Source organism: Acyrthosiphon pisum, chromosome A2, assembly GCF_005508785.2.
Source record: "Acyrthosiphon pisum isolate AL4f chromosome A2, pea_aphid_22Mar2018_4r6ur, whole genome shotgun sequence".
Taxonomy (NCBI): Eukaryota; Metazoa; Arthropoda; class Insecta; order Hemiptera; family Aphididae; genus Acyrthosiphon; species Acyrthosiphon pisum.
This window is the reverse complement of record NC_042495.1, coordinates 113,493,047-113,506,572: the sequence shown is the minus strand read 5'-3', so window position 1 is coordinate 113,506,572 and position 13,526 is coordinate 113,493,047. Positions and strand designations below refer to the sequence as shown.

Genomic DNA, 13,526 nt, shown 5'->3' with positions numbered 1-13,526 from the left:
ACAAATGTATATACTGCAGTTGTACCTACGTATATATTTTCTGTATACGCCCAAAGAGTGATGGGTTTTAACCTCGTTAGACTATTAGATTGGTTTACCTAACTATTAGTTGGTTGTATTACTTTGTATGTGTAAATGTGTGATTGTTTGTGGCAAGCTTTCTAAAAATATTTTTATCATTAAAAGATTTAGTGATGATCAATTTAAATAACAAATTAACACATTTGAATAGCCAGGTAGCAAATAATATTACATTTTATTTAGATTAACAGTTTAAAATATAATACTGTATATTGTGCAATTCGTTTAACACATAAAATATTTTTTCGGTTAGTAAACCAAAATCAGTTTAACACAATCCCGTTTTAATGAAAATTTTATAATACTATTAATTCCATAATAATATAATATCTATATTTTTCAATATCTATCCATCTCATAGCGGTCTATAAAGGTTGAAAGTGTTAGAATATGTCAGGATGTCACTATTTGTTGTCTCTCTACGATCCTTCAAAATATTGCATACTTGCTTTCAAAAAAAGCAACCTTAAAGTTATAAACATTAACTATGTTTGTATTATGTTGAGTTTTTTACGATTTGGCAATTTTAAAATTACATTATTGTCATTATTTTAGGACTATAATATTTTACATAGGTACTCATAACTTGCATACGAATTGAAATGTCGTAAAAAATCTAACGTACCCAATACAGCTAGTGTTATTAACTTTAAGCTTTGATAAAAATACAAATGCCTACCAACTAAGCTTACAACACATTTTTGGTTCTGAAGAACGCAAATTTGCTGAGTTACTCTTGGTTCTGAGAGGAAAAACAAGACATGCACTGGCATCTTTTTAGCTATAAATCATAGGAAAAGAATAAAAATGTAATATTTTATGGCTATATAGGGTATATTGCCTAGTACAAAATAAATGCAAGATTTCGAATTTTCTAGTCCAACAATTTACGATCGCGGCCAACTGTGCACACATCATGTACGGTTATACGGTGTGTATCTGGAAAAATATTATACATACAAATTTACATATAAATATATATCGTATACCTCTATTCATGATACGCTCTGTATAATAGTCGAGCATTTAAATATCAATTCGGTGCATCAGACGACGTCGCTTGCAGCTTGTACGGTTTGGCGTTTGAAAAAATAAAAAAACTGTGCAAACAAAACTTGTTGTTTCTTCTTCTTCTTTCCTAAACATTATACGTTTCATTTATTCCTTTTCAAAAAAGCTGCACAATATTATCCGAAAACTCGGTGATCGAGTACGTTGTCATCAACTCGAACGAAAACTGTGGTGATCCACTTAAAATTGTTTGCCAGACAGTGGACTTTATGACGACTACGATGATGGGCCATGGCGGTAGTTTTGATATTTCTGGTCAGTCACTATCACTGGTGTTACTGCTTCTGCTGCTGCCGCTGAGGGGCATTGGCGGTGGCGGCGTGCTTGGCTTAGAAGAAGAGAGCGGTCAGATAATGGATGATCTTCCGGATGAGCATCGGGACAAGTTGGAGTTGTTAACCACTGTGCTGGCAATGGACAAGGAATGGTCGGCTGTACGGAGCGAAAAACTCAAATCGGAGTTGGCTGACGACGCCGGTCTGGTCAAAGAGTTCTGCCTTACACTTCCCGATTTTGGAAAAGAACCGATTGACGCGATCGATATAAGTAAGAAAATAATGATACACTGTCCGCACTCTGGCATGTACGTGGATTTCGCCGTCAAGTCATTGGCTCTCTCAGCTCAGTGTCTGTTCAACAGGCATGCTAGACTCCAGCTGGCCGTCATAATTTCTTTACCCTTCGAAGCGATCGAACAGTTCGCCTCTCACCTCAAACGCCTGGTGGGCGATTACCAACTGTTCGCTAACCTGCTGACCAGCATCGGCGTAGACCTACATCCCCTGATCGCATTGGTCAGGTATTTCTCCGAGGTCGCAAGGCAGTGGGTCACATACACCGAGCGTAAAAAGGAAGAGGAAAAGTACAAGAATCGCATCAAGAGAGAGGCCAATGAACTGGAAGACCTTATGGATGAGTACGAGGGTTATTGCGCCGTGTCCCCAACTATTTGGAATGATCAAAACCAAAAATATACGGTGTCACTTGACATGAATAATATAGAACCTATGTTCAATGATCCTGAACTGGATGATCCATCGATGTCCACTCTGCCGAAGAACGAAATTCCAAAAGAACCGATAGTGAGAAAAGCCCACAAGTTGCAATGGATATTGCTTAAAGAATTCAAAAAACTGCTTCTCGGGAAATTGCCACCGGAAGTTTGGAAACTGATATTCGAAAACAACATCCTCGTGAGACAGATCGAGTCAAAGCAAAAAACAGGTATACTAGCTAAAGCGGGTCGATCTATGAAAAATCTTTTTAAGAAATCAAAATGAATTATAATAATTAATATGGTAGTTACTATTTATATAGTTGGTTATGACACTAAGTTATCATATTATTTTTATTACATTTACAATTAACTATATTATATACTGTGTTCTATATCCATAACCGTCAATTGTTGTAACTTGTTATAGTAACAATAATTGTGGTAAATAAAAAAAATATTTAAAAAATAATTTGATTATAGATAAATAAAACAATTTTTATTTTTTTAAATCATCATAGTTATTGTTACCATAACACCATAAAATAACCAGCAGAGTTCATAAATCTTAACGATGCGGTATTTATATAGATTTTTCTATTAAATTTAAGTACAATATTGGATATTTTTTATGTACCTACGTAATTGTAAGGATTATTTTAAATTGTAATTGTACATAGAAATAAATTAAACAATTATTAAATAAAATAAATAATTAATTATACAATATATACCTGCAGTATTAAGAAATTAAAATATTATTTCTAATGATTTTTGAAAAACGGAATCTCGATGTACCTAAATGTACAAATGTTTACATTGTTGTAGTATTTAACATTTTTATTAATATAGAAATTAAGCTTTATAAATGGAAAACATGTTTTACAAGCGTGATTATCAATTGATTGTCGATTAAATAAATATCTTAAGATAACTATTATATTTTGGAATAATTACGTGGCACGTAAAAAGGCAAACATTGTAGACATTGCCAATGCAGTGAGACAAACAGTCATAACTGTTACATCAAGACTGATTTCGTTAGTAAAAATGTCTGCACGTATATTAAAATATATTATAACTTTCCGGCTGGACTGAATGTTAGACTGATAGTCCTATCACAGTGTATAGAGATTTTTGTCAACTTCCGGTCGGTAAGTTTAAGTGGAAACGGAGGTGAGTGAACTGGACTCTATTGTGTGTTTACATTAATTATAAGGGACCGAATAATAACATAACATTTAACATTATTTTTCGGGACAAGTGTGGTTAAATAACCAACCGATGTAGCTGATATAACTATATTTAATGATGAAAACGTCTTTAACCACCTATGCACTTAAGTGAAGAGGTAGAGAGGTTTAAAAACAATATTATATCCTCCAAATTTGGATTTAACTTTTAAGCTAATCAATGCCCACCTTTTAATTTAATTGGCGTGGAATTGAACGAGTATAATATTATGTAGTTATACATTTATAATAGAAAATTATATCTTGACAATAGCGATTATACGTTACATGAAGATTTCTATAGTGTTGTCGAAATCGATATTATATACCTACAAAACAAAATACAACGATAAACGCGCCGGCACCGTGAAGCGCATCGAAACACGTACGTGTACTCACACCTCCCCCCCCTCTTCCACCACAAATGATATTCTCAAAAATGTTTGTAAATAAATATATTGTACGTCCTTTGCATTAATTTCGTTGACAGTTTTTAGAATTTGTTCGACAGCAGACAGATAAGGGGCGACGACATACTATTTCTCCAGCCCCACTAATAGAAATAATTAATTACTCTAATATTTTATGTTGCACGATTGAAGAACTCAATTTGTACGAATTTTTTTCACCGTTTACACCATTTACGCAAGTCGCAAAACTCTGTTTAAACAGACGAAGCGACACGTCTGTGTTTGCGTGGAGGTCCACGGGCAATGTTCGCGACGCGCGCATTCCGTTGCCAGCCGTCGTCGAAATATCGCATCAAAAAGACGAGAGACCAGTTGCGTTGCCATCAAAACTACAGACGACGACGACGACAAAAATGTACGCCGCAGGCAGAGGTGCGATGCGACTGCTGATGGTGGCCGCGTTCGTGGTGGCCGTGGCGGGCGTCGCGCGGCGGCCACGGCAGCCGCGGAGCAAGGCGACCAGGGTGTACCGGCCGAACATGGACGCGAGGAAGCTGCTCAAGCATGTGATGATGCTCGAGGAAGAGTGGACGGACGTGCTGCGTGAACACATCAAGCTGCTGGGCGAGCCACCGCACATGGGACGAGAGCTCGCCGGGCCGCATGTGGGGCCAGGGCCGGACCCGACCAAAAAATGGAGCGAGGAGACGGTCTTGTACGACGTGCGCGCAATCGTGGCCACGGTGACCACATATTACAGCAACATCCGGTCGTTCGTCGAGTACGGTGCCAAGGCCGTGCGCCGGGCGCTGGCGTGCTACACGTTCAAGCAGGTGTTCTACCAGTCGTACAGCATTTCAATGTTGATGGACAAGGAAGCCGAGGAGAACATCGTGATAGAAACGGCCAACGCGTTCAAGAAGAACACCGTCTCGTTCGTCGACATTCTGTCCGCCGTGCACGACGCCGACCTGACCGTCCTGTTGCACGCCTACTGGGAGTCGATCAAGCTGTTACAGTACGACGGCATTCAACGCTTGGAAAAACTGCCGTATCCGAAGGCGTTGGTGAAAAGCATTAAAGATTTGACCAGAAAGGCCGAAATTTTCATGTCCACATATTGTATACCGTACTCGGACGTAGACGTTTTCTTCCAGAGGACAGGCATCCGGCCGAAGACCCCGCTGATCAAGGACCCCTCAATCGAGACGATAATGTCGATAGAACAAATAGCCGAAATGTTCCGCGACCAAGCGCAGCACATGGCCCGGACCGCCCGTCGCCTGGGAATTGTCACCATGCCCGCTCACCAGTGGTCGTCGCTGTTCTACTACCGCGGGCGCCCGTGGCCGGACAGCACTTACCTGGACGTGGCCGCCCCGACCGCGGGTGAAGCCGGCCCCAGTGAAGCTGGCCAGAGTTAAGCACGTCTCGTCGTCCGGAAGACGCGCCACCACCGAACGGTAGACACCTGATGAACGTACAGACACACACGATGGAGTTATTATAACGATATAAAATATTATATAATTATCATTGTTAACTTATAGTGTTTAGGTAATATATTATTAAATTTTTAAATCCTTATCGGCTCATGTTTGTCCACTTTCAATCAATATCAATATTTAAATAATATTTTACAATATAGTATACGTATAAAATAATATTATAATATGCATCGTTGTCAGAAGTTGTTTAAATATTTCATTGGTAACCTTGAACATGAACTTTTAGGTATACGGTGTCCTCAAAAAACGAACACTCTTTCCGAAATATATAGATTGCAACAGTCTGACTGCTGTTCAAAAACAAAATGGCCTAAACGACATATATTTTGATAAATATGTATCATGATCCAATTAGAACGTATAATGCCCAAACGATATCAGTATTTTCGATTGGGGGTTTAAACGCATTCGGAATGGATCGATTATAATATATTGTGAAGTTTTTTAATGATACTTTTGATGACATTATAATATTATGATTGTTTTCAAGGACGGGGCAAAGAGCAAAGCTCTCATTTGTGCCCAATATTGCTTTCCCTTTCCTTGCCATATATTTTAGATGTAAAAGGTAAGTACCTATTATATATTATTATGCTGAAAATCTAAAACATTTTTATATTTATTAATTTGTTACCAAAAATTAATCTATTACGTCAAATTCCACGTATTAAATATTATAGTAATTTGAACACGGTATGAAATCGTTTTATACCATAGATAAAACCCGGATATATTTTACATTTAAAATCTTTATATGAAAAGAAAATTGATTCTAAAGTGTTAAATGTTGACACAATGGATGGTAATATAATATTGTAATAGGCACTATAGATATTTTAATATAATAATACCTACAATGTAAAATAATTGATTTATAAGTTAATATAATATTATAAATGCCTAAATAATATACCTAAGTCTATTTTATACACTTAAATTAATTGTTAATTAACTTGATAATTGCAATTAATTAAAATCAGAAATTGGAATATGTAATTTACATGTTATTATTTTCAGTTGTTAATGTTATTACTTTTAACTTCTTTTTTTTCTCTTCTATTGTTATATTGAAAAAAAAAATTGTTTTCTTTTTTACTCTACTTATAATTATGTTACCATTTAAATATCAACATTAATTGTTACAATATTTCCAGAACTTACCACTTTCAATACAAGCACTAGCTTAAAGAAGGTGAGGAAACTATTATCTATTAATGCATATAAAATCAATTGTAAATAATTGTTTGTTTGCAAATAATAATAAATATAATACTAATAAAAAAATACTTATGTCTAATACTTATGTTGAACATCAACTACTATATAAAACTGTAAAGGCATAAAACATTCAGTGATGTCGTATACAAAACAAATACAATTGATTGCCACCTACATATTATATTTTTAGATTCTGAGTGGAGCGATAAATGGACTGATTTTACAATGATGTAAGTTTTTTTTTAGTCTGTCATCACTTAAGACCGGATTTGTTTTAAATATTATATTAATATTATCTTAAATATTAAAAATAAACTAAAATCTTACAGAATAATAAATAACAGCCAGACTGTCGTTCGTAGAAATCGGGCATCCCTAATAAAACTATTGTCACCGACAAAAAGGTCTTTGCCGCCGAAGAGAAATCTAGTTCGGGGAAGTACAAAAACCTTTGACAAAACCGCCTACCACTCTCTGGTAGACATAACCGTGTCGTCTCTTAAGCCATGCAAGAGCACCAGCCACCGAGTAACAACCTCTCAAAATATAAATACCGATTTCAACGAGCGAAGACTGGACTTCTTATGTTAAGCCAAAATCGGTGCGTTTTTTTATCTCGATTTGTATATTTGAAGTATAACTTTGTGTCACCTAAAACCTAAAATTCTTATAACATAATTCACGAACAGCTGCGAATCAGGTAAGGCATTTAATATAATATATTTTATATTGATTGCAGTATTAATTTATATGTGCTTCTTACATAAATTATATTGTACCTACGGTGTATTTGATCTAATTCTCGAATACACGATCTCGTGAGCCCTCCGAGTACCTGGAGGAAGGTAATAGCTTAATTTCACTATTTCAACATCTGAATTAAATATAATTATCGACAGAAGTTGACTTTATATTCATCGTATTTTTAAGTTATTACAAAGTGGCGCCCAACACAAGTTCAGTTTATTCAGATAAATAAACTGAGAATTGATCAAATACATTTTACAAAATTATATTAGCTATATAAGATTATAATATTTTACTATTAATTTTAAGAATTAATAACAAACAAATAATTATCAACGCTAAAAAATATTAAAAATAAAACTTAGAAAAACGATAATAACAAAAAGTGATTTATTTAATAATAAAACATTTTAATTTAACGATTTACGATTTAAAAAATACGTATTATTATTAATAATAAAAAGAAAACCAACTAATTTTATATTCATTAAAATTTAAAATAAATATTTACTTATTTATTAAAAAATATATTAATTAAATCTATTAAATTAATTTAACAAAAATATTACAATTAAATAATGGTGCATTATTTATTATAAAAGCTTTTTTTTTTTTTTTTTTCAAGTACCTAATACAAATAATTAAATATGGGAGACAATAAAAAACTTTACTATAAACCCGGGAAATTCACGGGAAATAATTCTGAAAACATAGATTCTTTTTTAAAAAATTATAAAAGAGCTGCCTTATTAATGGATGGTCAGAATCTGAAAAAGTCCATATATTTCTGAATTCTTAGAAGGCACTGCTCTAATATTTTATGATAATATTATGGACAACGTTGAAAACAATAATTGGTCAGATTTAGAAAAAAAATTTAGACTAGAATTTAAACCAATGGCTCAAACTGAAATGCTTCGAATAATACTTGAAAAACGTTAACAGAAACCAGATGAACAAAGCGTGTCTTACATTAATGAGCTAGAGTCATTGTGTAGGCGAATAATTCAATAATAATAATAAATAATTCAATAAGTCAATTATTGACAATGATATGTCACAAGGAGAAATGGTACGAAGTATAATGAAAGGCTTAAAACCCAAAATATTGAGATGTATAAGAATATTAGGAAATGAAACACTTGATGAATTTAAAAAAAAACGTTCGCAAATATGAACTCATAGAGTTTATGACAGCAGATAGTATAGATAAAAATCCATGTGAAATTGAAACAGAGATATTCGAAAATAAAATCCAGCAAATAAATACAAACAATAAAATAAAAAAACAACAAAAATAGTAAATTACGAGAGGAAATAGAAAATTTAAAAGAAACTATAGATCAGTTAAAACTATCTCAGATAAACAATGATAATAATTATCAAAACAATTTTACTAGATACGACCCAACTTTTAGATATAACAAAAATAACACTAATTATAACGATAATAATAATAGTTTAGCACACACAATACAATGCTCGATATGCTCGAAGAATAACCACACCGAATATGAATGTTACTTTAAAAACAAACCTAATATAGAATGTCAATTATGCAATAAATTTGGACATTCCGCGATCACTTGTCTTTCAAGTTCAACCAACAACAAGTTAAAAAAAACGAAATATAAGGTTAAACTCATCTGATAATTTCTTATCTTTAAACACGGAAATACGGAAACAAAATATAAATAAAATCAACTCTACACCCGATTCTCTTTATATTGAACCTCAATTTAATAGTATTACCTTACCAATAACAATTGACACGGGGGAAAATTTATGTTTTATTAGACAAGAATTAGTACCCAGTGACTATGCAATAACACCGAGTAGGTACACTACAGCTATCAAGTATCAGGACCAGGTAATAAACCACTATGTGTGGCAGGTATAACCAAAGTTAAAATCAATGCCCACCTTTTAATTTAATTGGCGTGTAATTGAACGAGTACAATATTATTATGTAGTTATAAAATATTTATAATAGAAAATTATATCCTGACAATTAGCGACTATACGTTACACGAAGATTTCTATAGTGTTGTCGAAATCGATATTATATACCTAAAAAACAAAATCCAACGATGAACGCGCCGGCGCCGTGAGTTTAAGCATAATATCGAAACACGTATGTGTACTCAACCCCCCTCCCCAAAATAATATTCACAAAAACGTTTGTAATTAAATAAATTGTACGTCCTTTGCGTTAATTTTCTTTGAAAGTTTTTAGAATTTGTTCGACAACAGTATAATCGAGCAATATAAAAGACAGATAAGGGGCGACGACATACTATTTCTCCAGCCCCACTAATAGAAATAATTAATCACTCTAATATATTTATATGCTGCACGATTCAAGAATTCAATTTGTACGAATTTTTTTCACCGTTTACACCATTTACACAAGTCGCAAAACTCTGTTTAAACAGACGACGCGACACGTTTGTGTTTGCGTGGCGGTCCACGGGCAATGTTCGCGACGCGCGCATTCCGTTGCCAGCCGTCGTCAAAATATCACATCAAAACGACGAGAGACCAGTTGCGTTTCCATTAAAACTACAGACGACGACGACAAAAATGTACGCCGCAGGCAGAGGTGCGATGCGACTGCTGATGGTGGCCGCGTTCGTGGTGGCCGTGGCGGGCGTCGCGCGGCGGCCACGGCAGCCGCGGAGCAAGGCGACCAGGGTGTACCGGCCGAACATGGACGCGAGGAAGCTGCTCAAGCATGTGATGATGCGCGAGGAAGAGTGGACGGACGTGCTGCGTGAACACATCAGGCTGCTGGGCGAGCCACCGCACATGGGACGAGAGTTCGCCGGGCGGCCGGTGGGGCCAGGGCCGGACCCGACCAAGAAATGGAACGATGGGACGGTCTTGTACGACGTGCGCGCAATCGTGGCCACGGTGACCACATATTACAGCAACATCCGGTCGTTCGTCGAGTACGGTGCCAAGGCCGTGCGCCGGGCGCTGGCGTGCTACACGTTCAAGCAAGTGTTCTACCAGTCGTACAGCATTTCAATGTTGATGATCAAGGAAGCCGAGGAGAACATCGTGATACAAACGGCCAACGCGTTCAAGAAGAACACCGTCTGGTTCGTCGACATTCTGTCCGCCGTGCCCGACGCCGACTTGATCGCCCTGTTACGCGCCTACTGGGAGTCGATCAAGCTTTTGCAGTACGACGGCATTCAACGCTTGGAAAAAATGCCGTATCCGGAGGCGTTGCAGAAAAGCATGAATGATTTGACCAGAAATGCCGAAACTTTCACGTCCACATATTGTATGCCGTACTCGGACGTAAACATTTTCTTACAGAGGACAGGCATCCCGCCGAAGACCCCGCTGATCAAGGACCCCTCACTCGAGATTATGATGTCGATAGAACAAATAGCCGAAATGACCCGAGAACAAGCGCAGCACATGGCCCGGACCGCCCGTCGCCTGGGAATTGTCACCATGCCCGATCACCTGTGGTCGTCGCTGTTCTACTACCGCGGGCGCCCGCGGCCGGACAGCACTTACCTGGACGTGGCCGCCCCGACCGCGGGTGAAGCCGGCCCCAGTGAAGCTGGCCCGTCGACGAGTGAAGCCGGCCAGAGTTAGGCACGTCTCGTCGTCCGGAAGACGCGCCACCACCGAACGGTAGACACCTGATGAACGTGCAGACACACACGATAGAGTTATTATAACGATATAAAATATTATATAATTATCATTGTAAACTCATAGTGTTTAGGTAATATAATATTATTAAATTTTTTTCGGAATGGATCGATTATAATATATTGTGAAGTTTTTTAGTGATACTTTTGACGCCATTATATTATGATTGTTTTCAAAGATGGGGCAAAGAGCAAAGCTCTCATTAATTGTGCCCAATATTGCTTTCCCTTTCTTTACCATATATTTTAGATGTAAAAGGTAAGTACCTAAAATATATTATTATTCTGAAAATCTAAAACATTTTTATATTTTTTAATTTGTATGCCAAAAATTATTCCATTACGTCAAATGCCACGTATTAAATATTATGTTTATTTGAGCATAGTCTAAAATCGATTTATACCATAGCCGGATATATTTTACATTTAAGATCTTTCCATGAAAATAAAATTGATCCTTAATTGTTACATTTTGATTCAATGGAAGGTAATATTATAATATTATGAATATTTTAATATTTAGAATGTAAAATAATTCAATATTATATAATATTATATTATATAAATGCCTAGATAGTACCTATATTGTATAAACTTTAATTCAATTAATTATTAATTAACTTGATAATACATTTTAATTGATTGAAATTAGAAATTGGAATATGTAATTTACCTAATCATGAGTTAAATTAAATATTTAATTAAATGCAATGAAAACATAAAAAAGTTAATAAGAATTAAAAACCTATGTTGAACCTCAACAAGTAGGTACATAGAACTGTAAAGACATAAAACATTCAGTGTTGTTCTATACAAAACATAAAAATTGCCACTTATGTATATTTTTATATTTTAGATTCTGAGTGGAGCGATGAATGTATTGATTTTACAATGATGTATGTTTTTTTTAGTCTGTCATCACTAAAGACAGGATTTATTTTTAATATTCTCTTAAAATATCTATAATATGATACTATAGTTTTCTCTAAAAACCCTTCAAATATTCTCATTGTAATATTCTCTCCAACCTAAAGCTCTTTGTCAATTCTCATCACAAGTGGATAGTAGGGAGATCATGGTATGTAAGTAATATCACTAAACGCATGATACCTTCTACCTTCTCCAAGAGGACACATGTGCGTTCTTAACTCCGCAGTTGGAAACCGGATGACAGCACGGCAAAATGGTGATCGCGTAAGACCACACAGATTGTCATTGTTTGCACTTTGCAGTTTGCTGTGAATCGAACCGTTCAGTAATAGTTAATATATTTTTCAGGCAACAGTTTTTTTTTTAAATCGCCTTGTGCAAAGACGAACTGGATGGGTTATATCTTATATAAGGACATTGGGTAGCGTATAAATTATATAACATACCTATTAATATATTTTAATTTAATGTTTTAAATATTAAATTCATATAAACGCGATAAAGGTATATATGTATTATAAAATTCATAGGTATGTTGTGAATGAAAAAAACAGTTAAAAATCAGTGACCGTGCGCATATGAACAAAAAAAAAACCGGCTCTGTTTTCCCCTTCTCATCATTATTTTGTATTAGTTATTGGAACAATATCGTTATTTATGATAAAGGTCCTATAGTCATAGGATATAACGTGCACCCACGGATTTGAATAGAGCGATGGATCGACGACGACGGACGCTGTCGATAGTGATATTATTAATTCGTTATATTTTTGCAGTGTGCACCGTGACTGTATGGTTTTATTGTTTCTTTAATCGCGTCATTACAATACCATAGGTACATACTATTATAATATATTATTATAATATTACGGTAATTCAATAGCGGAGTAGTGGCGTCGATGGTCTTAATACGCATTTGATTGGGCGATACGTCAGTGACAGTTATAATGCACATTATATATTATTATCGCAGCGCCGTACCGCGCCGGAAAGGGTTGTAATTCTAAATAATTTTACTCATTATCATCTCTCCCCTCGAAGAAATCATCCTAAATAGGTACGCCACTGAGTTATATTATATTATTGTACCGATACATGTGATACAGAGTATGATACGGAGGTAATCAGTTGTGCAGTTTTACGGGCGGCACCGATGAGTTTGTCGTTTTTGCATATTATTATTGTAATGCAACTGCACCTGTGCTGCAGCGTATTCTGCAGCGCAAGGGCGCGTCTTTTTTTTTTTAAACATTATAATATAATACAATGCAATATATTATGTGCATTGTGCAGTTGCGTCGCCTCTTGTAGGGCATTATCGTGTGTACGGTTCGTATAATATAATAAAATATTATATTGTGCGTCGCGGGCCGCGTGTCGCAACCCCGGAATCTCTCGACGCGGATGACTAGACGAATTTTTCGTCAGTTTCCAACCGTTCCGGATATAAACCCTTTTGCGTCCATTATACGGTCATATACGTCATATAGACGGCCATCGAGCGTCGTCTATGATATAATCATTTACCTATTATTTATGCGAACATAATACGTGAACTACGGCCACGCAGGCTCGGGCCAAGCCTTTGTGCGAATAATATTTTGATACTGTAAGGTCGGATTTGCGCAATCGGTATCTCCCCCCCCCCCCCACCAACCAAA

General features: G+C 35.8%; 2 protein-coding genes across 2 annotated transcripts; both read left to right on the top strand.

Moving 5' to 3' along the window:
• Nucleotides 1–1,181: 1,181 nt before the first annotated feature.
• Nucleotides 1,182–2,877, top strand: LOC100572887. The gene has a single exon (XM_003241978.4). It carries the CDS (start codon nt 1,362–1,364, stop codon nt 2,430–2,432), a length of 1,071 nt encoding a protein of 356 aa, XP_003242026.1. The 5' UTR covers nt 1,182–1,361; the 3' UTR covers nt 2,433–2,877.
• A 1,214-nt stretch (nt 2,878–4,091) lies between these two features.
• On the top strand, nt 4,092–5,455 carry LOC100572954. The gene has a single exon (XM_003241979.4). It carries the CDS (start codon nt 4,202–4,204, stop codon nt 5,210–5,212), a length of 1,011 nt encoding a protein of 336 aa, XP_003242027.1. The 5' UTR covers nt 4,092–4,201; the 3' UTR covers nt 5,213–5,455.
• Nucleotides 5,456–13,526: the final 8,071 nt, after the last annotated feature.

Excerpts from the sequence above, each read along its gene's own strand:
- LOC100572954 (XM_003241979.4), top strand. The coding sequence starts at position 4,202 with ATGTACGCCGCAGGCAGAGGTGCGATGCGACTGCTGATGGTGGCCGCG.
- LOC100572887 (XM_003241978.4), top strand. The coding sequence starts at position 1,362 with ATGACGACTACGATGATGGGCCATGGCGGTAGTTTTGATATTTCTGGT.